The sequence below is a fragment of the Cuculus canorus genome, chromosome 2, assembly GCF_017976375.1.
Source record: "Cuculus canorus isolate bCucCan1 chromosome 2, bCucCan1.pri, whole genome shotgun sequence".
Lineage (NCBI taxonomy): Eukaryota > Metazoa > Chordata > Aves > Cuculiformes > Cuculidae > Cuculus > Cuculus canorus.
In genome coordinates, this window is record NC_071402.1 from 162,127,201 (window position 1) to 162,153,036 (window position 25,836).

General features: G+C 61.1%; 5 protein-coding genes across 6 annotated transcripts in view; 1 reads left to right on the plus strand and 4 right to left on the minus strand.

Moving 5' to 3' along the window:
* Positions 1 to 14,967, plus strand: part of LOC128851169 (uncharacterized) — a 48,692-nt gene extending 33,725 nt beyond the window's left edge. Inside the window, 8 exon segments of the mRNA XM_054057918.1 lie at positions 60 to 205; positions 2,106 to 3,782; positions 6,323 to 6,342; positions 7,105 to 7,373; positions 7,458 to 8,381; positions 10,689 to 11,366; positions 11,872 to 12,799; positions 12,801 to 14,967. Coding sequence (XP_053913893.1) covers positions 60 to 205; positions 2,106 to 3,782; positions 6,323 to 6,342; positions 7,105 to 7,373; positions 7,458 to 8,381; positions 10,689 to 11,366; positions 11,872 to 12,799; positions 12,801 to 13,200 — 5,042 coding nt within the window. The 3' untranslated portion in view covers positions 13,201 to 14,967.
* Positions 6,258 to 9,961, minus strand: LOC128851193 (gastrula zinc finger protein XlCGF26.1-like). 2 transcript variants are annotated; one of them, XM_054058426.1, is made up of 3 exons: positions 9,572 to 9,961; positions 7,117 to 8,733; positions 6,258 to 6,720 (listed from the first exon to the last, which is right to left on the minus strand). In XM_054058426.1, the coding sequence occupies exons 1-2, from the start codon at positions 9,732 to 9,734 to the stop codon at positions 7,124 to 7,126; spliced, it is 1,773 nt and encodes a 590-aa protein (XP_053914401.1). In that variant the 5' UTR covers positions 9,735 to 9,961; the 3' UTR covers positions 6,258 to 6,720; positions 7,117 to 7,123. The 2 variants fall into 2 exon arrangements, with proteins under 2 accessions (XP_053914401.1, XP_053914400.1); XM_054058425.1 differs by lacking the exon at positions 6,258 to 6,720 and having other exon boundaries at positions 6,975 to 8,733.
* A 1,016-nt stretch (positions 14,968 to 15,983) lies between the features above and the next one.
* Positions 15,984 to 17,108, minus strand: LOC128851170 (gastrula zinc finger protein XlCGF8.2DB-like; the record flags this gene model as incomplete). Its single annotated transcript, XM_054057919.1, has 2 exons — positions 15,984 to 16,441; positions 16,526 to 17,108. Coding segments are annotated over 2 exons (750 nt in total), but the record flags the coding sequence as incomplete, so codon positions are not given.
* Positions 17,086 to 19,012, minus strand: LOC128851206 (translation initiation factor IF-2-like). The gene is made up of 3 exons (XM_054058474.1): positions 18,873 to 19,012; positions 17,546 to 18,325; positions 17,086 to 17,281 (listed from the first exon to the last, which is right to left on the minus strand). The coding sequence occupies exons 1-3, from the start codon at positions 18,875 to 18,877 to the stop codon at positions 17,266 to 17,268; spliced, it is 801 nt and encodes a 266-aa protein (XP_053914449.1). The 5' UTR covers positions 18,878 to 19,012; the 3' UTR covers positions 17,086 to 17,265.
* On the minus strand, positions 18,979 to 19,537 carry LOC128851212 (replication initiator 1-like). Its single transcript, XM_054058480.1, has one exon. The coding sequence runs from the start codon at positions 19,384 to 19,386 to the stop codon at positions 18,979 to 18,981; it is 408 nt and encodes a 135-aa protein (XP_053914455.1). The 5' UTR covers positions 19,387 to 19,537.
* Between the last annotated feature and the right edge of the window lie 6,299 nt (positions 19,538 to 25,836).

The window sequence follows — 25,836 nt, forward strand, 5'->3', positions numbered from 1 at the left end:
CCAGCATGGATACGCTGGTGGGCCACCAGATGATGCTTCCAACAAATCTCTTGCCACAGTCAGCACAGTTAAATGGGCGCTCACCCATGTGGATGTGCTGATGGGCGATCAGGTTGTCCTGCAGGCGGAAGCTCGTGCCGCAGTCAGTGCAGCTGAACGGACGCTCGCCTATGTGGATCTGCTGGGGGACCGGGTCAAGATGAGGGTGAGGGTGTCCTTCTGGGCCTCCCCGACTCCCAGCTGGTTCACCTCGGGATGATCCCCCCAAATGCCTGCTGGTGGAACCCTCCACGCCTCCAATGGACCCCCAGGGCCCGCCTGGCACAGGGCTCCAGTGCCTCCGTCACGGCCGGGGGGGTCTGGCACGCACAGCGTCTCTCCTTGCTCCAGGTTGCAGATGATCTCGGGCTTGATCCCAGACTGTCCGGGGCAGAGAGAGAAGCACCTTCACCCACACTGTCAGGATGGCAGCACTGGACCCAGCACCCACAGCCCCAGCACCTCACCACGGCACCCCCAGCCCCTAGCACCCCCAGCCCTGGCACCCCCAGCAGCTGCAGCATCCCCAGCCCCGGCACTCCAAGCCCCGGCAGCCCCAGTCCCAGCACCCACAGCCCCGACACCCACAGCCCGGGCAGGCCCAGCATCTCCCCCCACTCCCCTCCTCTCTCCTGACCCTGCCCAGCTACAATTCATCCCCCTCTTCCCTGCGCCTACAGCCTCCTCTCGCCTCGCCTGCATCACCTCGGCCGCTCTCCTGCACACAGGACACCTGCTGAGGGCTCAAATCTGCACCAGGACAGGTTTAGACCGAACACAAGGAAGCATTTCTTTCCCGAGGGTGCTCAAACCCTGGCACAGGCTTCCCTCAGAGGTGCTCGATGCCCCAAGCCAGGCAGGGTTGCAGAGGCCTTTGGCCAATGATCGCAATGCCGGGCTTTAACTGCTGCTCAGCCCCGAAGAGCGGAGGCACTCGCACCGGGTCAGCCTCGGAGGTCCTTTCCCACTGGCAAGGTCTGTTCCAGCCCAGGTGCTGTGGAGCCCAGACCGGCAGAGCCGCAGAGAGTCCTCACCCAGCACCCCCATGCCACGCACCCCCATCCCACGCACCCCTATCCGCAGCACCCCCATCCCCGCACCCCCATCCCCACACCCCCATCCCCAGCACCTCCATCCCCGGCACTCCCATCCCCAGCACCCCCATCCCCGGCACCCCCATCCCCGGCACCTCCATCCCCGGCACCTCCATCCCCGGCACCCCCATCCCCACACCCCCATCCCCGACACTCCCATCCCCTGCACTCCCATCCCCGGCATCCTCAGCCCCTGCACCCCCATCCCCGGCACTCCCATCCCCAGCACCCCCATCCCCGGCACCCTCCTCTGCAGCACCCCCATCCCCAGCACCCCCATCCCCTGCACCCCTATCCCGGCACCCCCATCCCCGACACTCCCATCCCCTGCACTCCCATCCCCGGCATCCTCAGCCCCTGCACCCCCATCCCCGGCACTCCCATCCCCAGCACCCCCATCCCCGGCACCCTCCTCTGCAGCACCCCCATCCCCAGCACCCCCATCCCTTGCACCCCTATCCCGGCACCCCCATCCCCGCACCTCCATCCCCGCACCCCCATCCCCGGCACCCCCATCCCCTGCACCTCCATCCCCGCACCCCCATCCCGGCACCCCCATCCCCGGCACCCTCATCCCCCGCACCTCCATCCCCGCATCCCCATCCCCTGCACCCCCATCCCCGGCACCCCCATCCCCGCACCCCCATCCCCTGCACCCGCATCCCCGGCACCCCCATCCCCGGCACCCCTATCCCCGGCACCCCAATCCCGGCACCCCCATCCCCGGCACCCCCATCCCCGCACCCCCATCCCCTGCATCCCCATCCCCTGCACCCCCATCCCCGGCACCCCCATCCCCGCACCCCCATCCCCTGCACCCGCATCCCCGGCACCCCCATCCCCGGCACCCCTATCCCCGGCACCCCAATCCCGGCACCCCCATCCCCGCACCCCCATCCCCGCACCCCCATCCCCGGCATCTCACCCAGCGAGGCGAGCATTCCGTAGGTGTCCAGCATCACCTCCCGGTAGAGCCGCCGCTGCCAGCCCGCCAGCTCTGCCCACTCCTGGCGGGAGAAGCAGACGGCCACCTCCTCGAACGGCCCCGCCATCCGCAGCCCGAAGCACGGCCGGAGCCCTCCCCTCCCTTCTCGCCGCCCCCTCCGCCCGCAGCTCCGCCGCCGACGAGAACGGACGCGACGAACCGTTTCCGTGGCGGAATTGGCGTCTCCCGTTGGGCTCCGCCTCCCCGCGGGGCGCTGGGACCCCGCAGCCCGGGCTCCAGCCGGGCACAGCCCCTCCTCCGGGCTGGCAGCGGCGGCTCTACCGGCGGGTGATGCTGGACACCCCCGAGACGCTCGCCTCGCGGGGGGAGATGCTGGCGCTGGGGGGGCCGGGGCCGGCGCTGCCATCCCCGCAGGGCGGCAGAGGCTGCTGCTCGCTGTGCCCCGGACGGGGGGGACGGTCCTCGAGCTGGAGCGAGGAGAGACGCCGTGCGAGCCAGACCCCCCCGGGGCACCGCGGGGGCACCGCAGCCCTGTGCCGGGCGGGTCCCGGGGCTCCGCTGGAGGGGGTTCCAGCAGCGGGGGTTTGGGGGGCTCATCCCGCAGCCGGCTGAGCAGGAGACCGGAGCGCCCAGAAGGGCATCCTCACCCTCATCTTGGCCAGGCCCCCCAGCCGCTGGAGAAGACCCCAGCCACCCACAGCGAGAGCAGCGAGAGCTTCAGGAGCCCGAGTGCTATGGCCATCCACGACCGGAGCCCCCCGGGTGAGCGCCCCTTCTCCTGCACCGCCTGCGGCAAGAGCTTCACCCGTAAGGGCTCCCTGATCACCCACCAGCGCATCCACACTGGTGAGCGCCCCTTTGCCTGCAGCCACTGTAACCACCGCTTCAGCCGCAAGCAACACCTGGTCACCCACCAGCGCATCCACACCGGCGAGCACCCCTTCACGTGCGTCGAGTGCGGAGACACCTTTAGCCAGAAGGGCAACCTGACCAAACACCAGCGCGTCCACACGGGCGAGCGTCCCTTTGCCTGCACCGACTGTGGGAAGAGCTTCAGTCGGAAGAGCTCCCTGATCGCCCACCAGCGCATCCACACCACCGAGTTCCCATTCGCCTGCACCGACTGCAGCAAAGGCTTCAGCCAGAAGGACGCCCTGATCAGCCACCAGCGCATCCACATGGGTGAGCTGCCCTTTGCCTGTGCTGACTGTGGCAAAGCCTTCAGCCAGAAGGGTGCCCTGAACAGACACCAGCGCATCCACACCGGCGAGCGCCCGTTCGCCTGTGCCGACTGCGGCAAGAGCTTCAACATGAAGAGCACCCTGATCAGCCACCAGCGCATCCACACGGGTGAGCGCCCCTTCCTCTGCATGGAGTGCGGCAAGAGCTTCAGAGAGAAGGGTGCTCTGATCAAGCACCAGCCCTTCCACACCAGCCAGAAACCCTACAAGTGTGACGAGTGTGGCAAGACCTACAAGTGGAAGTATGACCTGAAGAAACACCGGAGGGTGCATCAGGGCCTGGAGGTGATGCCGGAGGGTGACCAACGGGAGGAGGAGTGTTTGTCCCTGGCAGGGGAGCAGACAGAGGCCAAGTCCTTCCAGTGCAGCGGCTGCAAGAAGCACTTTAAGGAAGAGGGAGCTGTGCTGGCTCACCAGTGCACCCCCAGCACCCACAGCCTGCGGCTTCCTCTGCAACGCGGTGCCCCCTGAAACTGTTGCTGAGGGTCCTGTGGGGCACTGGGGGCTCTGCTGCAGGGGTGGCTGTGCGGGGACATCCAGAGCGATGACTTGAGCCAGCAGTGACTGGCAGCCATGGTCCTCTCCACCACCACCTGTGGTTTGAGAACATCCTCAGGAGTGTGGGCTGGATCCTCCTGAGCTGCTCCCTGGGGACACCCTGAGCAGCTGGCATAGCGCTCGTTGGTCAGGGTGAAGCAGGGAATGAAGGGGTTAACCAACAGAGGTACTCAGGAACAAGAATTGAAGGCATTTTTCAAGACACGGACAGGTTATCAGGAACGCTGGGGGCCCAGGCAGAAGCCGTGTGGCTGTGCTTCAGTGAAAAAGGAGACTGTCCAAGGCTAAGCGTTCCTGCGGTTTGGAACACAGCCAACTCAGCTAAGGCAAAGAGTGGACTTATGATGATGGAATACTGGAAATAATTGTAATAGTAATGCCCTTTTAGCGAACTAATTTTAATAGCCTAGCCCACGTTAAGGAATATGTATGTCTTTACACTATAAATAGCTGCTTGTTAGACAATGCTGTGTGCAACCTAGGAGAAATTGCCCCTTGCACCCCAGCTGACAATAAAACATACCTGCTTTATAACTCCCCTGAGTTGTGAAGTTTGAGTCCGCGAGTCAAGGAGGTTCATCGTTGTCACCCCTTCCGTGCTGTGCTGGGCCCTGCGGTGCCGGCAGCTGCTGCGGGAGAGAAGGAGTCACTGCTATTAAAAATGGAATATTTTGGATTTTAGATAAAGTTTCATCTAAGGAATTGTAACTTTTGACTGTTAGACACAACGGCCCTCTGAGACCACGTTTTCTTTCAAGCAGCGTTTTCCCACACGCTGTTCATGCCGTGAAGGTGATAACGCTTTGTGTTCAGTACGATGCGTGCAGAACAGATACCTCTGCTTCTGGAATCACCTCTGTTTGGAGTTTGTGTCTATCTCAAACCAAAGGTCAAGCCGAGCTGGAGCCAGCTCCACATTAGCAAGAGGTTTGACTCTTGCGACTTTTCATAACAACATTAGAATTAGACCTTGGAAAGTAAGAGAAGATGCCTAGGAATTCTGGGAAAATTTAGCTATCTGGGTGTAAGTGGGGAATATCTCTTGTAACAGCTCTTGCCCGGCTGCCCATGACTGATGGAGATCGCTCCCTCGGGTGCCCAGGCCTGAGGAAGGATGCTTCTCAAACTCCAAAGGAGTCTCCGGGAGTTTATTTTCCGGCGTTTTTGGTGTCAGGAGGATGATGCCAGAGCCGACTCGCCCTTGGCCCGGCTTCTCTGGGTGCCTCCCCTCCCGGCTGCTGGGAAAATGAACCCGAGCCCCCCGAACCCGGCCGGTCCCCACCGCTGCCCACAGCCGCCCTCGCCCCCCCATCCCCAGGGCTTCTCCCGGCTGGGACATCACTCCGGAGATCTCCACCAGGCTCTCCTGCCCAGAGCCCGGGGCCATCCCTCTCCGGTGCCCGCTGAGGTCTCTCCATCCCTTTGTCTCCAGCTCTAAGCCCGGGGGCCGGGTTGGGGTGCGGGGGGCTCCGGCCGTGGGGCGCGGGGACCTTCTCCAGCCCCCCCCGGAGGCAGAGGGGGCACAGCTGCCCGGCTCCCGCCCCTGGCCCGTGCCCTGCGGGGACGGTGGGCTGAGCCCCTGCCCCGGTGTGCCCCCTGCCCTCTAGTGTGCCACTGTCCCTGGAATTGCCACCGCTGCTCCTGGAGCTGCCACCACTGCCACTGGGAAACTGCCACTGTTGCCCCCTGGAACTGCCACCACTGCCACCTGGAGCTGCCACCACTGCCACCGGGAACTGCCACCGCTGCCCCTGGAGCTGCCGCCACTGCCACTGGGAAACTGCCACCGCTGACACCACTGCCACTGGGAAACTGCCACTGTTGCCCCCTGGAACTGCCACCACTGCCACCTGGAGCTGCCACCACTGCCACCGGGAAACTGCCACCACTGCCCCTGGAGCTGCCACCACTGCCACTGGAGCTGCCACCACTGCCACCAGGGAGGTGTCACCATTCCGTTCCCTCGCCTGGGGGTTCAATGGCACTTGGGGACCTGGGGGGGCTCGGAGCTGCCCAGGGATGCAGGGGCACAGGCAGCTGCCCTGCATCCTCCTGCAGAGGGAACCGGGCCAGGCGGGTCCTGGGCACGGCCACCCTCTCCCTGTCCCGGCAGCGCAGGCAGCGAGCGGGGCTGAATCCTGAGAGCGGAGGAATGGATTCTGGAGGAGTGAGTGCATCAGCCCAGGCCTTCCCAGGCCTCCGGGCAATGCCTTGGGTCTGACTGAAGCATTCCAGGGAGGACATAACAGTGACAGGAAGGAGCAAATGTCATCTCCTCCCCAGCCCCTGGGAAGGGAGAAACCCCCTTTGTGCCCCCAGAAGGGGAATTGCAGGACAGAGAACAAGACACTCCTACTAAGGTCCGGAAAGAGAATGGGTCTGTGTGTCCAGGGAGTGGAGGCTTAGCCAAGGACAATGATGATGCCCATCTGTTTGAATCCCAGTTGGGCCTTGATGACAATTGGTAACGATTTTATTAGATCCCAGAGCACAAATACGCATACTGGCACAACAAGGTGCCGAGAAGTGTGCCACGGGGCTGCGGAAAAGTTAAGATGCTGGCGTGAATGGAAGGAGCAGTGTGTGATAGGGGGTTAAAGTCAGTCCATGGCTCCAAGGGGAGAAGTGCCTATCGACCACTTGCTTTGCAATTAGAAAAACAATCCTTCTGGGGAGGGACCCAGGCAGCTGGCCTGCCTTCCTTTGGCGGATGCTGTAATGCCATGCTTTAGCTGCTGCTCAGCCCTGAAGTCCTCAGGCAGCTGGACCGGCAGAGCCTTGCAGGTCCCTTCCCACTGAAAAAGCTTATGCCATGCCATGCCATCCCGTCCTCTTCGTTTTCCTGTGTCAGAAAAATGACACCAGACAGAGCCCACTCACTCTTGGCCCGGCTTCTCTTGCCAGCCAAACCCTGGCCATTCCCCACCCATGCCCGCAGTCCACCTTTCCCCCTCCATCCCCACTGCTTTTCCCAGCAGGGACATCGATCCAGGGATCTCCACATGGATCTCCTGCCCAGAGCCTGGGGACAATACGAATGACTAAACTCAATCACCAAGAGGTCTTTTCCAGCCTGGTGATTCTATGATTCTCCCCAGTGCCCGGTGAGTTCACCATCACTTTTCAGTCCTGAGAAGGACAACCCCCATCCTGTCATCGCCCTACAGCTGCCCACAGGTCCCACTGCACCCAGTGTTGATTATTCCGGTTCTGCTTCTGCCTATAGGTCTTGGCATACCACATTTCTAGGGCTTCTCGCTAGTGTGGAGACGCTGGTGAGTGACCAAGGATTTCTTCCATCTGAAGCGGAGGTCACAGTGGCCACAGGCAAAGGGGCGCTCGCCGGTGTGGATACGCTGGTGAATGGTCAGGTCGCCCTTCTGGCTGAAGCTCTTGCCACAGGTGGTGCAGGCAAAGGGACGCTCACCGGTGTGGATGCGCTGGTGCCTGGTCAGGTAGCTCTTCTGGCTGAAGCTCTTACTGCAGTCAGCGCAGGTGAAGGGGCGCTCACCCGTGTGGATGCGCTGATGAATGATGAGGTCGCCCTTGCAGATGAAGCTCTTGTTGCACTCTGAGCAGGCAAAGGGACGTTCACCGGTGTGGCTGCGCTGATGAACGGTCAGGGCGCGCTTCCAGCTGAAGCTCTTGCCACAGCTGGTGCAGGTGAAGGGCCGCTCACCGGTGTGGGTGCGCCGGTGGCTGATCAGGGCACCCTTCCAGCTGAAGCTCTTGCTGCAGTCAGTGCAGGCAAAGGGGCGCTCGCCTGTATGGATGCGCTGGTGCTTGGTCAGGGAGTCCTTCCAGCTGAAGCTTTTGCCGCAATCAGTGCAGGCAAAGGGGCGCTCGCTGGTGTGGATTTGCTGGTGTCTGGTCAGGGCGCTCTTCTCTCTGAAGCTCTTGTTGCAGTCGGTACAGGCAAAGGGGCGCTCACTCTTGTGGGTGTGCTGGTGTCTGATGAGGTTGCCCTTCTCTCTGAAGCTCTTGTTGCAGTCGGTACAGACAAAGGGGCACTCTCTGCTGTGGATGTGCTGGTGTCTGATCAGGGCGCCCTTCTCACTGAAGCTCTTGTTGCAGTCAGCACAGGCGAAGGGGCGGTTGCCTGTGTGGATGCTCTGGTGTCTGAGGAGGTTGCCCTTGTGGCTGAAGCTCTTGCTGCACTCGGCACAGGCAAAGCCGGATGCACTGGTGTGGATGCGCTGGTGCTTGATGAGAGAGCTCTTCTGGGCGAAGGTCTCGCCACAGCTGGTGCAGGCAAAGGCACGCTCTCCAGTGTGGATGCGTTGGTGGGTGACCAGGTGTTGCTTCTGGCTGAAGCAGTGGTTACAGTGGCTGCAGGCAAAGGGGCGCTCGCCAGTGTGGACGGGCTGGTGCTTGCTCAGGCTGCTCTTCTGGCTGAAGCTCTTGCCGCAGTCAGCACAGGTGAAGGGTCGCTCACCCGTGTGGATGCGCTGGTGCCTGACCAGGGAGCTCTTCTGGCTGAAGCTCTTGCCGCAGTCGGTGCAGGTGAAGGGGCACTCGCCCGTGTGGCTCCGCTCATGGATGATGAGCACACTCGGGCTCCTGAAGCTCTTGTAGCACTTGGGGCAGGTTGGAGGGCTCTTCTCCAGTGGCTGGAGAGCCGGTATGGGGTGAAAGTGAGGGTGCCCTGCAGGACCCTCCTGGCTCCTGCTCAGCTCGCTAGAGGATGAGCCCCCCAAAACCCTGCTGCTGGAATCCAACATCCCTCCCACGGGCCCCTGGGACCCGCCTGGCACAGGGCTGCGGTGCCTCTGCCGCACCCCGGGGGGGTCTGGCACACACGGTGTCTCTCCTCGCTCCAGCTTGCAGATGATCTCGGGCTTGACAGTGTCCCAGCCTGTCCGGGTCACAGAGAGAAGCACCTTCACCAGCACCTCCAGTCCCAGCACCCCCAGTCCCACCACCCACAGCCCCACCACCCCCACCCGTGGCACCCACAGCCCCTCCAGCCCCAGCACCCCCAGCCCCAGCACTCCCAGTTCTGGCACCTCCAGTCCCAGACCTCCAGCCCCAGCATCCCCATTCCCAGCACCCCTGGCCCCAGCACTCCCAGTCCCAGCACCCCCAGTCCCACCACCCCCGGCCCCAGCACTCCCAGTTCTGGCACCTCCAGTCCCAGCACCTCCAGCCCCAGCATCCCCATTCCCAGCACCCCCGGCCCCAGCACTCCCAGTTCTGGCACCCCCAGCCCCAGCACCTCCAGCCCCAGCACCTCCAGCCCCAGCACCCCCATTCCCAGCACCCCCAGCCCCAGCACTCCCAGTTCTGGCACCTCCAGTCCCAGCACCTCCAGCCCCAGCACCTCCAGCCCCAGCACCCCCATTCCCAGCACCCCCAGCCCCAGCACTCCCAGTTCCGGCACCTCCAGTCCCAGCACCTCCAGCCCAGCACCCCCATTCCCAGCACCCCCAGCCCCAGCACTCCCAGTTCTGGCACCTCCAGTCCCAGACCTCCAGCCCCAGCATCCCCATTCCCAGCACCCCTGCCCCCAGCACTCCCAGTTCTGGCACCCCCAGTCCCAGCACCTCCAGCCCCAGCACTCCCAGTAAAGCACCCACAGCCCCGGCACCCACAGCCTGGGCTTGACAGCAGCCCAGTCTGTCTGGGGCACAGAGAGAAGAACCCTCATCCGTGATTCCCAAAATGCTGGCAAATAAACTCCCTCTAAGACTCACTTTGGCGCTTTAGAAAGCAAACCTTTCCCACTTCAATGCATCTGTAATCTGGAGCTTTGGAGCCAACTCTCTGCCTGACCTTGGGCTGCAGATAGGGGAACACTGCAAACAGAGGTGATTCCAGAAGAGGAGACATCTGTTCAGCACAGATCGTACTGAACATAAGGCGTTATCATCTCCAAGGAATGCAGAGAGTCTGGAAAAACACTCTTTGAAAGAAAACATGCTCTCAGAGGGACATTGTGTCTAACAGTCAAAAAATACAATCCCTTAGATGAAACTTAACCCTACAGACACAAGAAGTAGTCACAAGCAGTTTTCTTTAGAAAGTAGAAGAGAATGTCCCTCTGAGAGCGGGTTTTCCTCTAGACAGTTTGTTTCCCAGACATTTCTCATTCTTAGGAGATGACAACACTTTGTGTTCAGTACGATCTGTGCTGAACAGATGTCTCCTCTTCCCTAATCACCTCTGTTTGGAGTTTTCTGCTTATCGTAAAGGCAAGCTCAGAGAGAGAGCTGGAGCCAGCTCCAAACCAGCAAGAGTTTTGACTCTTGTGAAGTTTCATAACAGCATTAAAATTAGACCTTGGAAAGTTACAGAAGACGCATAAGATCTATGGGAAAATATAGACATATGGATGTAAGTGGGGAATCTATTCTGTAACAGCTCTTGCCTGGCTGCATGGGATGGATGGAGATCACTCCCTCGGGTGCCCAGGCCTGAGGAAGGATGCTGCTTTTCAAAACTCCAAAATGAGTCTCCCCGAGAGTTTATTTGCTGTCATTTTCGGTATCAAGGGGGGCTGCCTGGTGGGGGGCTGCCTGCTGCAGCCACTCCAGCCGCTCAGCTCCCCAACACAGGGACGAGGGCACAAGGGGCCATAGGGACAGGGTCTGGGGACAGGGGTACATGGGGTGGGTCAGCTGGCCAGGGGGCTGGAGACACGAGGACAGGGCCAGAGGGCTGGGGACATGGGGACACGGGGGTGGGGATAGGGGGGCTGTTGCTGTTCAGCCCCAGCGGGTCACGAAGCACCACCCAGCCGCTCGCTCACTGCCTCTCGGGGGATGCAAAGATCGGGGTGGGGGGATGGCGTCTGATCTGTTTTTACCGCAGCAGCGTCCGGGGGTGAAACTTCCCTCTCCTCCCAACTGGCACCGGCACCGGTGTTAGACCCCGATTCGGCACCTCCTTTGCGAGAGAAGCGCGTTTTGCTGGCCTTGCCCAGCCGGGGAGGGCTCTGCCATCCCAGTCCCCGAGAAGCTCTGCATCCCCGGCGGGCGCGGATCTCAGCGTTCCCTGGGCAGGAGGGATCCCACCCCGCAGCCCGGCAGGGACTGCAGCCCCCAGACCCTCTGCGGGCAGCCCGGCAGGAGATCCGGGCCGAGATCTCGGAGCGATGTCCCGACCGGGAGAAGCGCTGGGATGGAGGGGAGAGGGCGGCCGCGGGCACGGGTGGGGAGCGGCCGGGCTTGGGCTGGCGGGGAGGTCCTTTTGCCGGCGGGCGGGAGGGGAGCCCCGAGAGAAGCGGCGCCAGAGCAGAGGCGGCCCCGCCCGGCGTCATCCTCGGCGGAGGAACGGGGGCGGTGTCGGCCCCGCGGCGGAACTGCGGGCGGAGGGGGCGGCGGGAGGCGAGGGGAGGGCTCCGGCCGTGCTTCGGGCTGCAGATGGCGGGGCCGTTCGAGGAGGTGGCCGTCTACTTCTCCCGCCAGGAGTGGGCAGAGCTGGCGGGCTGGCAGCGGCGGCTCTACCGGGAGGTGATGCTGGACACCTACGGAATGCTCGCCTCGCTGGGTGAGATGCCGGGGATGGGGGTGCCGGGATGGGGGTGCGGGGATGGGGGTGCCGGGGATGGGGGTGCCGGGGATGGGGGTGCGGGGATGGGGGTGCCGGGGATGGGGGTGCGGGGATGGGGGTGCGGGGATGGGGGTGCCGGGGATGGGGATGCGGGGATGGGGGTGCGGGGAAGGGGGTGCGGGGATGGGAGTGCCGGGGATGGGGGTGCCGGGGATGGGGGTGCGGGGATGGGGGTTCCGGGGATGGGGGTGCCAGGACAGGGGGAGGGGCCGTGCTGGGGCTGTGGGTGCTGGGCCTGGAGGTCGCGGAGCTGGTGGTGCCGGTGCTGGGGCTGCCGGTGCTGGGGGTGCCAGGGTTGGGGGTGACAGGATAGGGGGTGCCGGGATTGGGGGTGCCGGTCCTGCGGCTGCTGGGGCCGTGGGTGCTGGAGCTGGAGGTGCTGGGTCCGGCGCTGCCATCCCGGCAGTGCGGGTGAAGGTGCTTCTCTCTGTACCCCGGACAGGCTGGGACACCGTTAAGCCCGAGCTCATCTGCAAGCTGGAGCGAGGAGAGACGCCGTGCGTTGCAGACCCCCCCGGGGAGCAGCGGAGGCACCGCAGCCCTGTGCCGGGCGGGTCCCGGGGGTCCGTGGCAGCGGTGGGTTGTTCCATCAGCAGAAGCTGGGGGGACTCGTCCCAAAGCCAGCTCAGAGGGACCTCGGCGAACCACTCAGGACAACCTCAGCTCTCCCCCATGATACCCCCCCAGCCTTTGCAGAAGCTGCTCCCCACGTGTCCTGAGTGCAACAAGAGCTTCAGGACCCGGACTGCATTGGCCATCCACGAGCGGAGCCACACGGGCGAGCGCCCCTTCACCTGCCCTGAATGCGGCAAGAACTTCATCCAGAAACAACACCTGGTCAAACACCAGCTCATCCACACCGGTGAGCGCCCCTTTGCCTGTGTTGACTGTGGTTACCAATTCAGCCAAAAGCAACACCTGCTCACTCACCAGCGCATCCACACCAAGGAACGCCCCTTCATCTGTGCTGACTGCAACAAGAGCTTCAGGCAGAAGGGGTCCCTTATCAAGCACCAGCGCATCCACACGGGCGAACGCCCCTTCACTTGTCCCAACTGTGACCAGCGCTTCAGCCGGAAGCAGCATCTGGTCAGTCACCAGCGCATCCACACAGGTGAGCGACCCTTCACCTGCTCCGACTGCGGCAAGAGCTTCAGACGCAAGGGTGACCTTGTCATCCACCAGCGCATCCACACCGGTGAGCGTCCCTTTGCCTGCAACCACTGCAACCACTGCTTCAGCCAAAAGCAACACCTGGTCACTCACCAGCGCATCCACACAGGTGAACGACCCTTCATCTGCACTGACTGCGGGAGGAGCTTCAGAGAGAAGGGGGCTCTGATCAAGCACCAGCGCATCCACTCCACTGAGCCCCCTTCGCTGCTCCAACTGTGACAAGAACTTCATCTGGAAGAGTGACCTCGTGAATCACCGGTGTGTACACACTGCTGAGCGCTTCTTTGCCTGCGTCCACGGTTACCACCACTTCAGCCCTCACCTCCACTCTGGCCCAGCCCCCTGGTTGCTGGAGAAGACCCCCTCCATGTTCCCTGAGTGCAAGAAGAGCTTTAGGAACCAGACTGCACTGGCCATCCATGAACAGAGCCACACGGGTGCGTGGCCCTTCACCTGCTCCAGGTGTAGCAAGAGCTTCCTCCAGAAAGACTCTCTGATCAACCACCAGCGCATCCACACAGATGAGTGCCCCTTTGCCTTTATTGACTGTGGGAAGAGCTTTAGCAACACCATCTCTCTTCTCAAGTGTAAGTGAATCCACAGTGGTGAGAAGCCCTTTTCCTGTGTCAACTGCAGCAAGAGCTTCAGCCAGAAGGGTGCCCTGATCAAGCACCAGCGCATCCACACCGGCGAGAAACCCTACAAGTGTGATGATTGCAGCGAGGCCTACAGCCAGAAGTCTGATCTGAAGAAACACCAGCGGCTGCACCAGGGCCCACAGGGTGACTGCCTTGGCAGCCCGGTGGCCTCTGAAGCTGATGCTGAGGGTCCCACGTGGACAGATGCTGCTTTCTTTTTCCTATTTGAGACTAAATCTAAAGCTTCTTGGTGCTGATGACAGGCAGTGAGCTTGGGGGGGAGGACAGAGACCTTCCAGTGAGACAGCTGCAAGAAATGATTTTGGGATGAGGAGAGCATGCTGGCCCACCAGTGAACCCCCAGCACCCCTAGCCTGCAGCCGCCTCCACAACCTGTCACCCCCAAACCTGCCACTGAGGGTCCTGCAGGGCACCGGGGACTCTGCTGCAGGGGTGGCTGCAGGGGGACACTCGGAGCCCCGACCTCTGGCTCCTCCAGAGCAGCTGCACATGAGCTGGGAGCGAGCGGCGACCATGGCTCCGTCCAACACTGCTACGGCTCGGGCTGCTGCCAGAGAAGCATCCTCACCGGCACGGTGTGGATCCTCCTGAGATGGGGACCCTATTGCCTAAAGAGATAAAGCTGTGACAGCAGCCGAGGGATGCCCTGCCTTTGAGTGACGAGGATCAGCACGGACCCCCCTGGCTTTCTGAGCTTCTCCAGGGGAGCCTGGGAGCCGCTGGATCCGTCCCGCGTCCCGGACTTGGTCACCGGTTCATGCCTTAGGGATTCTGCGGCTGAGTTGGCAACCAGTCCGAGTTGGTTTGACCCGGGAGAGTCCCCTCAGAGCGACCAAGGCTGGGATCGCTGTTGATAAATTCACAGGGGAAGGGCTGAGAGAGGTTTAACAAAGATGGAACAAACTTGTAACAAAAAAGTAACCAATTGTAATAAAGACTTGTAACAAAGTTGTAACACAAATGTATCAAAGCTGTAGCAAAAATGTATCAAAGCTGTAGCAGCTGAAGCTGCAGTTGGGGTTATTTTTCCCCCAGAAGGTCCAACAAAGGCAGAGGCGACTGAGCAAAAAGGCCTCCCTTCCTCCGGGGGAAGAGAAGCGCAGCCCATCGCCCCCTCCGTCGGGTCAGGGGGTTCTTTAATTCCTCCTCCCCAACAAAACGGGGTCCGGGGGCCAATTTTGCCTCTTGCAAACTCCTGGGTGCTTCTTGGCGAGGTGGGACTGAGTCCCTCAGTGAGTGTCGAGTGGCCCTTGGCACGGCCGCTCGTGTCCTCCGAAGCGGGGACTCGGGGTTCATCACACCCTGAGCTTGGGGAGCTCAGCCCGGGCTTTCAGGGCTGTTTCTGCTCTGAACTCAAACAAGCCCAGGCTGTGAGGCCTCCGTCCCACCCCAGGGGTCCCTCAGCTCATTTGAGCCTTAGACCCCCACCAAACCCTCTGTCCCACAAGATGAAGCTGTTCAAGCCAAACCCGTCCCTTTTGCAGCCCCAGGGACTTTGGGGTTTGCCCCAAGACTTGGCTGGTTGCAAAATGCATTTTCTTCTGCCTGTGTCCTCTTGGTTGCAACAATGATTGAGTGTGGTTAAAAGCCCTTGTGGGACACAGACTGGGAACAGCTGGAGTGTGTTCTGACTTAGCTCAAAGGGGCTGATCTGCTATCAGCCCATGAGAGCATCTCCAGGTGGGATCAGGCAGGGCAGGTGCCCTTAGAGAATCAGTAGCATAGAGCAACCATGGGGTAAAGCTGTCCATCCGAATTGAATTCCCGAGGAAGGAAAGGGTTAAAACGGGGAAAAGGATTTACAAAGCATGCACATTTCAGAGCGCCCCCGACAGCCAGGGAGGGGGGGGCGCTGGGGCGCTGCACGACGCTCTCCCCGTGCCTGTCCCCTCCCCGGCAGTGACCCCGGGCTCTCCAGTTGCTCCCACTCGGTGGCTCCGAGCAGCACGGGGGGAGGGGGGGAGCGGGGGGGTGGATGTGAGGGTGTGGGGTTGCAGGACCTGAAAAACTCGCTTATCTTGTAGGTCAGATGGAATGCAGTCAAACCAGGTCGGACCCTCCCCCTCCGTCTTTGTATCCCACGGGAAGGGGGTGGGGGCAGTGGGCGGGCGGCGGGTGGTGCTTCATTACCCACTGGGGCTGCACCGCGACAGCGCCCCTCTCCCCACACCCCAGGGTCTCCCCTGTCCCCTCGTCCCCGTGTGTTAGGGAGTGTTTGGCTTCTCTGGAGCTCCGTGATGTGACGCTGGGTTGGAGGTTTGTGGCGAAGACTCAGGGGAAGGCCAGTGAGGCAGATGTCGTGGTGGGAGTCTGTTACAGACCACCCGGCCAGGATGAAGGGGCAGAGGAGTTATTCTAGAAGCAGCTGGGAGGAGCCTCGCCACCACCAGCCCTCATCCTCATGGGGGACTTCAGTCCACGGGATGTCTGCTGGAAACACAAAACAGCAGAGAGGAACCAGTCTAGGAGGTTCCTGGAGTGGGTGGAAGAGAACTTGCTGACACAGCTGGCGAGTGACCCGATGGGGCAAGGTGCCCGCTGGACCTGTGGTTTGTGAACAGGGAAGGCCCTGAGGGAGCTGTGCCGGCTGGAGGATGCTCACGAGAGGATAGAGTTCTCAGTTCTTGAGAATTCAAAGGAAGTTAATTAAGTTCCCTTTATGTCCCCCTTAATGGTCAGTAAGATTCCTGAGCCTTGTCTACATGTGAACAAGTCAGGTTTATTATAACAATTCTATAGTTTTATTCCCACAGGGTGTCCCCCACAGCCACCCCTGCAGCAGAGCCCCGAGTACCCTGCAGGACCCTCCGCAGCAGTTTCGGGGGACACAGGAGTGGAGGTGTCAGCAGACAGAGGGTGCTGTGGATGCGCTGGTGAGCCAGCATGGTCCCCTTGGCCCGAAACCGCTTCTTGCAGCCGCCTCCCGGGAAGGAGTTGGCCTCGATCTGCTCCCCTACAGGGAAGGACATGCACCTTCCCACCTGTCACCCTCTGGCACCACCCGCAGGGATCAATGCACCCGCTGGTGTTTCTTCAGGACACACTTCTTCCTGAAAGTCTTGTTGCACACCTCACAGTTGTACGGCTTCTCACCACTGTGGATGCGTTGGTGGGCTATGAGCACACTCTTCTGGCTGAAGCTCTTGCTGCACTCGGTGCAGGTGAAGGGGCGCTCGCCTGTGTGGATGCGCTGATGCTTGATCAGGTAGCTCTTCGCTCTGAAGCTCTTGCTGCAGTTGGTGCAGGCAAAGGGGCACTCACCGGTGTGGATGCGCTGGTGGCTGATCAGGTGATGCTTCAGGCTGTAGCTTTTGCCACAGTCAGCACAGTGAAATGGGCGCTCACCCGTGTGGATGTGCTGGTGGGCGGTCAGGCTGCTCCCATATCTGAACCTCTTGCCGCAGCTGGTACAGGCAAAGGGGCGCTCACCAGAGTGCATGCGCTGGTGGCTCATCAGGCTGCTCTTCTCTCTGAAGCTCTTGCTGCAGTTGGTGCAGGCAAAGGGGCGCTCGCCCGTGTGGATGCGCTGGTGGTGGATCAGGATTTGCTTCTGTCTGAAGCCCTTGCCACACTCCAGGCAGACAAAGGGGCGCTCACCCGTGTGGATGCGTTCGTGTCTGGTCAGGTTGCTCTTCCGGCTGAAGCTCTTACTGCAGTCGGTGCAGGTGAAGGGGCGCTCACCCGTGTGGATCTTCTTGTGGGCGGTCAGTGCACTCCGACTCCTGAAGCTCTTATTGCACTCAGGGCACGTGAGGGGGGTCTTCTCCAGCGGCTGGGGGGCCAGGCCAAGAGGAGGGTGAGGGTGCCCTTCTGGGCCTTCTGAGCTCCTGCTTGGTTCATCTTGGGATGATTCCCCCAAACTCCTGCTGGAGGAACCCCCCACGCCCCCAGGGGACCCCCGGGACCCGCCCGGCACAGGGCTGCGGTGTCTCTGCCGCGCCCCGGGGGGGTCTGGCACGCACGGCGTCTCTCGTCGCTCCAACCTGCAGATGAGCTCGGGCTTAACGGTGTCCCAACCTGTCCGGGGCACAGAGAGAAGCACCTTCACCCGCACTGCCGGGATGGCAGCGCCGGCCCAGCATCTCCAGTCCCGGCACCCCCATCCCCGCACCTCCAATCCCGGCACCCCCATTCCCGGCACCCCCATCCCCGGCAGCCCCATCCCCCGCACCCCCACCCCCCGCACCCCCATCCCCGGCACCCCCATCCCCCGCACCCCCATCCCCGGCACCCCCATCCCCGGCACCCCCATCCCCGGCACCCCCATCCCCGGCATCTCACCCAGCGAGGCGAGCATTCCGTAGGTGTCCAGCATCACCTCCCGGTAGAGCCGCCGCTGCCAGCCCGCCAGCTCTGCCCACTCCTGGCGGGAGAAGTAGACGGCCACCTCCTCGAACGGCCCCGCCATCCGCAGCCCGAAGCACGCCCGGCTCAGCTCGCCCCGCCGCGCCTTGCCCGGCCCCCTCTGCCCCAACCCTGACGCCGCCAGGCCGGACCCGGCAGCCCCGGGGTCGCCGCTCCCCCGCCAGGCCTGGCAGTGCCCTTCTCGCAGCCGGGCTGCCCGCAGAGGGGCCGGGGGCTGCAGGGCCAGCCTGCCTGCGGGGCTGCTCTTCCCCGGGCCCGGGGCACTGGGATGCAGAGCCCTCCGGGACTGGGATGCTCTGGGACCCCGCGCTCCTTCCGACTCGCTGGCGCCAGCACTGGGCTCGGAGCCTGGGGGGTTGCGTGGGGGTGGGGGGCGGCCAGGCCGGAAAAAACCACTTCCCTTCCAAAGCAGATGCTGATTGCGCTCTGAGGCTCGACCGGAGCGGGGCCGCTCGGGGCCTCGCAATTTCCCCCCAGGCGCTGCTGCAGCGAGAGCCGCTCTGGGCTGTGCCCGCCTGGAGCCTGGGCTGCTCGAGAGACACCAATTCCGCCCCAGAACCCTTTCGTCGTCTCCGTCCTTGTCGGCGGCGGAGCTGCGGGCAGAGGGGGTGTCGGGGGGCGAGGCGGGGGCTCCGGCCGTGCTTCGGGCTGCAGATGGCGGGGCCGTTCGAGGAGAGCGGCCGAGGCGAGAGGAGGCTGTAGGGGCACGGAAGAGGGGAAGGTGTGTGGGGCTGTCACGATGTGGGGTGGAGGGAGGGGGTCTGATCGGATTTTTTGGCTGCAGTATCTGGGGCTGAGTCTTCCCTGTCCCACCCCTGGAGTTTATTTTCCGGCATTTTCGGTGCCAGGAGGATGATGCCAGAGCCGACTCGCCCCTGGCCCGGCTTCTCTTGCCAGCCAAACCCTGGCCATTCCCCTCCCGTGCCCACAGCCCACTCTTCCCCCTCCATCCCCACTGCTTTTCCCAGCTGGGACATCGATCCAGAGATCTCCACACAGATCTCCTGCATGGAGCCCGGGGCCGATAGGAGTGATTGGACTCGATGACCAAGAGGTCTTTTCCAGCCTGGTGATTCTATGATTCTATGATTCTCCGCAGTGCCCGCTGAGTTCACCATCACTTTTCACTCCCGAGAAGGACACCTCCTATCCTGTCATCACCCTACAGCTGCCCACAGGTCCCACTGCACCCAGTGTTGTTTATTCAGGTTCTGCCTCTGCCTGTAGGTCTTGTCACACTCACCACATTTCTGGGGCTTCTCGCTAGCGTGGATGCTCTTGTCTGAAGCTCTTGTCACACTCAAGGCACGTGAAGGGCTTCTCACCTGTGTGGATGCTCTGGTGGGTGATCAGGTGCACCTTCTGGTGGAAGATTTGTCGCAGATGGTGCAGGCAAAGGGACGCTCGCCCGTGGGGAAGCGCTGGTAGGTGATCAGGGAGCCCTTCTGGCTGAAGCTCTCGCCACAGTTGGCACACGTGAAGGGCCTCTCGCCTGTGTGGCATCGCTCGTGGGCGGCCAGTGCAGTCTGATCCCTGAAGCTCTTGTCACACTTGGGGCACGTGGGGGAGGTCTTCTCCACCGGCTGAGGGACTGGGACAGGGTGAGGTCGGGACTGCCGTGACGGGTTCACCTGGCTCCCACAAGGCTGCCTGTGAGTCGAGCCAACCTGTTGCCTCCTGCTCCGCTCAGGCACCCCTGGGAGCCTGGTGGTGGCTACTGAGAGCCCCCCAGGGACCCCGTCAGCCTCCCTCTGCATCCTATGGCTGCCAAGTGCTGGGAAGGAGGGCAGCGGGCACTGCAGGGAACAGGTCAGCCACGTAGAAAGCCTTCCAGGGGAGAGAAGCACAGGTACCCTGCCAGCCCCCGGCCCTTCCTGAATGAAAGACACAGCTGACAGAGTGGCATAGCCCTACCACAGGCATAGCAGACAGATCTCACCAGGCAGCACCAGGGACCGGAGCATCTGAGGCCAAGGGGGCAGAGATGCTGGAAGCCCTCATCCCTCTCGCAGAACCCTGGAACCCTCCTGGCACAGGGCTCCGATGCCCTCGCTGCAACCCAGGGGGGTCTGGCACGCACAGCATCTCTCCTCGCTCCAGCTTGCAGATGATCTCAGGCTTGACAGAGCCCAACCTGTCCGGGGCACAGAGAGAAGCACCTTCACCAGCGCTGCCGGGATGGCAGCGCTGGCCCCGCACCCTCATCCCCGGCACTCCCAGAACCCCCAATCCTGGCACCCCCATCCCCGGCATCCCCATCGCCGCAGCCACATCCGCAGCAACCCCATCCCCGGCACCCCCATCCGCAGCATCCCAGAACCCCCCATCCCCGCACCCCCATCCCCGGTACCCCCATCCCCGGCAGCCCCATCCCCGGCAGCCCCATCCCCGGCAGCCCCATCCCCGCACCCCCATCCCCGGCATCTCACCCAGCGAGGCGAGCATTCCGTAGGTGTCCAGCATCACCTCCCGGTAGAGCCGCCGCTGCCAGCCCGCCAGCTCTGCCCACTCCTGGCGGGAGAAGCAGACGGCCACCTCCTCGAACGGCCCCGCCATCCGCAGCCCGAAGCACGGCCGGAGCCCTCCCCTCGCCTCCCGCCGCCCCCTCCGCCCGCAGTTCCGCCGCGGGGCCGACACCGCCCCCGTTCCTCCGCCGAGGATGACGCCGGGCGGGGCCGCCTCTGCCCTGGCGCCGCTTCTCTCGGGGCTCCCCTCCCTCCCGCCGGCAAAAGGACCTCCCCGCCAGCCCAAGCCCGGCCGCTCCCCACCCGTGCCCGCGGCCGCCCTCTCCCCTCCATCCCAGCGCTTCTCCCGGTCGGGACATCGCTCCGAGATCTCGGCCCGGATCTCCTGCCGGGCTGCCCGCGGAGGGGCGGGGGCTGCAGTCCCTGCCGGGCTGCGGGGTGGGATCCCTCCTGCCCAGGGAACGCTGAGATCCGCGCCCGCCGGGGATGCAGAGCTTCCCTTACAGAGCAGATGCTGATTGGGGTCTGAGCCTCGACCTGACCGGGCCCAGCCCTGGCACCCCCAGTCCCAGCACCCCCAGCCCTGGCACCCCCAGCCCTGGCACCCCCAGGACCTCCAGCCCCAACAGCCCCAGCACCCCCTGCCCAAACACCCTCTGCCCCTGCAACCTGGTCTGGAACCCCTCTCCGAGGGGACAAAGGGCCGCGGGGACAGGGGAGACCCTGGGGTGTGGGGACAGGGGCGCTGTCGCGGTGCAGCCCCAGTGGGTAATGAAGCACCACCCGCCGCCCGCCCACTGCCCCCACCCCCTTCCCGTGGGATACAAAGACGGAGGGGGAGGGTCCGACCTGGTTTGACTGCATTCCATCTGACCTACAAGATAAGCGAGTTTTTCAGGTCCTGCAACCCCACACCCTCACACCCACCCCCCCGCTCCCCCCCTCCCCCCGTGCTGCTCGGAGCCACCGAGTGGGAGCAACTGGAGAGCCCGGGGTCACTGCCGGGGAGGGGACAGGCACGGGGAGAGCGTCGTGCAGCGCCCCAGCGCCCCCCCCTCCCTGGCTGTCGGGTGCGCTCTGAAATGTGCATGCTTTGTAAATTCTTTTCCCCGTTTTAACCCTTTCCTTCCTCGGGAATTCAATTCGGATGGACAGCTTTACCCCATGGTTGCTCTATGCTACTGATTCTCTAAGGGCACCTGCCCTGCCTGATCCCACCTGGAGATGCTCTCATGGGCTGATAGCAGATCAGCCCCTTTGAGCTAAGTCAGAACACACTCCAGCTGTTCCCAGTCTGTGTCCCACAAGGGCTTTTAACCACACTCAATCATTGTTGCAACCAAGAGGACACAGGCAGGAGAAAATGCATTTTGCAACCAGCCAAGTCTTGGGGCAAACCCCAAAGTCCCTGGGACTGCAAAAGGGAAGGGTTTGACTTGAACAGCTTCATCTTGTGGGACAGAGGGTTTGGTGGGGGTCTAAGGCTCAAATGAGCTGAGGGACCCCTGGGGTGGGACGGAGGCCTCACAGCCTGGGCTTGTTTGAGTTCAGAGCAGAAACAGCTCTGAAAGCCCGGGCTGAGCTCCCCAAGCTCAGGGTGTGACGAACCCCGAGTCCCCGCTTCGGAGGACACGAGCGGCCGTGCCAAGGGCCACTCGACACTCACTGAGGGACTCAGTCCCACCTCGCCAAGAAGCACCCAGGAGTTTGCAAGAGGCGAAATTGGCCCCCGGACCCCCTTTTGTTGGGGAGGAGGAATTAAAGAACCCCCTGACCCGACGGAGGGGGCGATGGGCTGCGCTTCTCTTCCCCCGGAGGAAGGGAGGCCTTTTTGCTCAGTCGCCTCTGCCTTTGTTGGACCTTCTGGGGGAAAAATAACCCCAACTGCAGCTTCAGCTGCTGCAGCTTTGATACATTTTTGCTACAGCTTTGATACATTTTTGTTACAGCTTTGATACATTTGTGTTACAACTTTGTTACAGTCTTTATTACAATTGGTTACTTTTTTGTTACAAGTTTGTTCCATCTTTGTTAAACCTCTCTCAGCCCTTCCCCTGTGAATTTATCAACAGCGATCCCAGCCTTGGTCGCTCTGAGGGGACTCTCCCGGGTCAAACCAACTCGGACTGGTTGCCAACTCAGCCGCAGAATCCCCAAGGCATGAACCGGTGACCAACTCTGGGGGTGTTTCAGCCTGGGGTGCAGGGTCTGGGGGTGTTTGGGCTGAGGGTGCCGGGGTTGTGGGTGTTTTGGCCTGGGGTGTTGGGGCTGGGGGTGTTGGGGCTGGAGGTCCTGGGGGTGCTGGGACTAGGGGTGTTGGGGCTGGGGGTGTTGGGGCTGGGGGTGCTGGAGGTCGTGGGGGTGCTGGGACTAGGGGTGTTGGGGCTGGGGGTGCTGAAGGTCCTGGGGCTGGAGGTCCTGGGGGTGTTGGGGCTGGGGGTGTTTCAGCCTGGGGTGCAGGGGCAGGGGGTGTTTGGGCTGAGGGTGCCGGGGTTGTGGGTGTTTTGGCCTGGGGTGCTGGGGCTGGAGGTCCTGGTGTTGAGAAACGATTGAGTTATAAAGTTATACGTGTTTAGAATGTCCATTAATATTAGAATAATTTACTTATTTGTTCGTTTTATATATACATATATATATATAACCTTTCCTATATAAATACCTATGTGAGAAAATCTTCTACTAAGGATGGAGACACTGGTAACAACCTCTGGCTAGCATGGAATGTCTGGCTTGGAATGTGTTGTGCTTAGCTTGAAACATTCTTATCTATGTAACCCAGGTAACGGAGAGTGCTAAAGCTGACGGAACACAGAGAGTAATTCTTATCTCTACAACTCAGGCAATTAAGATCACGAAAAGCTGACAGAGCACAACGTGTAAGGAATGTTGGAATTTGCCCAACCCTCAGGAGGCTGAAAGTTGGCCAAGAAGATAGAGGTAAAAAGGGCAAAGCGAGGAAGATGATTTTCTTCATCTGAGGAAGAGTGTTTTCTTCATCCTCACCACCACCGAGAGGGGGGAGCGCAGGCGCAGGAGCTGAAAGTGTTGCAGGAGCTGATGTGGCAATCACCGAAATGAATATGCATCACCCTTTTGGATATGTAACAGATTGAGCAACGCCTTAAGGATAAATGGCGAACGCGTTGTGACGCTCTTCGGAACCAGATTTGGGTGCGCACCCCTGGTTCCCGGGGCCCCGACATAAAGCACCGCATATAACCTTCCTCGCGCGGTTATGTGTTTGTCTCTACGCTGACAGTTTTTGGCCACCACGAAGGGACCTCGCGGGCATCGCCGAGGCGGTCCGCGCACCGATCCCGCTCCAGCCGGCACCGAGTGATTTTCGGGGAGCCATCGACCGCGGCCGACCTCCGGTGCTCTCGACGGGCAGTAGCGGTAAGACCCGGTGCTTTATGAAATTCTGTTGGTCGTAGTAATCGGTGCGGTAAAAGCCCGTTAGACGCGGCGAAAGCTGCGCTTGGTAGGGCTGGGGAGCTCCAGAGCGAAGCGTAGGCGCCGTCCGTAAGACGGTAGGAAGAGCTCTGCCCGTTCGGCATCAGTGATCGATTCCGCGTTTTCCGGTAATCTGTATTATTTGATAACCTCTATTATTCGTTATCGCAGGATCAGCAGCTGTATTCTCATTTCGTACCTTTTAGTCATCTCTATTATCCGTTACGCGGCGGTTTGCTTAGCGCGTTGCTTTGTGTTGGTCTGGAGTGTTATAAAATGCCGCTGATACCTCAGTCGTCACCGTTAGGGTGTATTCTGATGCACTGGAAAGAGGGGCAGTTCGGGCGAGAGATGCAGAAAAGAAAATTGGTTGAATATTGCAATGTACGGTGGACACGGTATGATTTGGAGGATGAGGTTCGCTGGCCGGAAAATGGAACGCTGGACTGTAATAGCATCTTACAGTTAATGCTGTTTTGTGAGCGTGAGGGTAAATGGGATGAGGTGTCATACGCGGAGCTGTTCTTTATTTTACGACGAAACAAGGAGTGGCAGAAAGCGTGCGGAATAGTGATTTTAGGTGTAAAGGCGAATGAGAAATGTAAGGGCTGTATAGCGGAGAAGAAGTGCGTGAGATGCTCTGCAGTGGAGAACGCTACGCAGCACCGCCGGGATGAAGATTTTGACCTTTTAGTGGCTCCATCCGCTCCCCCAGTCCCTAAAGAACTAAAGGAGAGCGAGGATGAAGACATCAGAGAGCGGTTTAGTGGGGAGTATGGAATGGAAAAGGAAAAGGATTGTCCCTGCACCCCAATTTCCCATCGTAGCAGGCAGCGAGATGCTCAAGGACGGGAGCCCAGGCACCAATCGAGTACAATGATAGCACCGTTACCCCAAGGAGTAGGGGCTGAAGGAGCCGTATCTGTGAAAGTGCCGTTCTCTCCAGGGGATTTGGTACTCTGGAAACAAATAGCCGGGGCTTATCGTGAAAATCCGGATAAGGTAGCGAGAATAGTGAAAATGATTATGAAAACCCAGAACCCAGAGTGGGATGACATACAGGTGTTATTGGATACCTTAATGGATCCCACGGAAAAGGGAATGGTGCTGAGGACTGCCCGGGAGCGCGTTAAGGAGGACATCCGGCAAGGAGTAATTCCGGGGACGGTGGAGCAGAATTTTCCAACGGAAGATCCGATGTGGGATTACAACACTGTAAGGGGAATGACTTATTTGAGGAGGTACCAGGAATGGGTGGTCGTAGGGATACAGAACGCTACGCCCAAAGTAATAAATTGGTCAAAGCTGTACAACGTAAGGCAGGAAAAGACGGAATCTCCTTCTGCGTTTCTGGAACGCCTCACAGAAGCAGCTGGGAAATACACGGGTTTAGATGTGGAGACAGAACAGGGTAAGATGCAATTAGCCCTGGCTTTCCTGGGACAATCGCAGGAAGACATTAGGAAGAAGTTGCAGAAATTAGAGGGGGCAGAGCTGCGTGATTTGGATAAACTGCTGGAGGTTGCCTGGAAGGTGTATAATAACAGAGAAAAAAAGGATGCACAGAGACAGCGACGGAGTTTGTTATCAACCATGCAGGGGAGGAACCTGCGAAACCCAGGGAATAGAGGAGCAGGACGAGGGAGAGGGAGAGGATATGGACCCACCTACCCTTTCAACAACCTAGAGGCGAGGATAGGTAGGCTTGGAATTAATCAATGCGCGTACTGCAAAGAGGAGGGACATTGGAAAAATGAATGTCCGCAGAAATTGAGGCAGGGAGCTCAGACAGGAGCTCCATTCGGGAATGCTGAGATAGCCAAGACAATGATTATGGGAGAACGTGGGAACCAAAGCTGACCAGGATCGGAAAATCACAGAATCACCAGGTTGGAAAGGACGCATTGGATCATCGAGTCCAACCATTCCCAACACTCCCTAAACCATGTCCCTCAGCACTTCATCCACCCGTTCCTTAAACACCTCCAGGGAAGGCGACTCCACCACCTCCCTGGGCAGCTGTTCCAGTGCCGATGACTCTTTCCATGAAGAATTTCCTTCTGATACCCAACCTGAACCTCCCCTGGCAGAGCTTCAGGCCATTCCCTCTTGTCCTGTCCTCTGTCCCTTGGGAGAAGAGCCCAGCTCCCTCCTCCCCACAACCTCCTTTCAGGTAGAGAGCAATAAGGTCTCCCCTCAGCCTCCTTTTCTCCAGGCTAAACACCCCCAGCTCTCTCAGCCGCTCCTCGTCAGACGTTCTCCAGCCCCTCAGCAGCTTCGTTGCTCTTC

Excerpts from the sequence above, each read along its gene's own strand:
- LOC128851193 (XM_054058426.1), bottom strand. The coding sequence starts at position 9,734 with ATGTTCAGTACGATCTGTGCTGAACAGATGTCTCCTCTTCTGGAATCA. Across the intron at positions 8,734-9,571 it reads TTGCTTTCTAAAGCGCCAAA|GCTGGGACACTGTCAAGCCC; the intron begins GTGAGTCTTAGA and ends TGACCCGGACAG.
- LOC128851212 (XM_054058480.1), bottom strand. The coding sequence starts at position 19,386 with ATGCAGAGGGAGGCTGACGGGGTCCCTGGGGGGCTCTCAGTAGCCACC.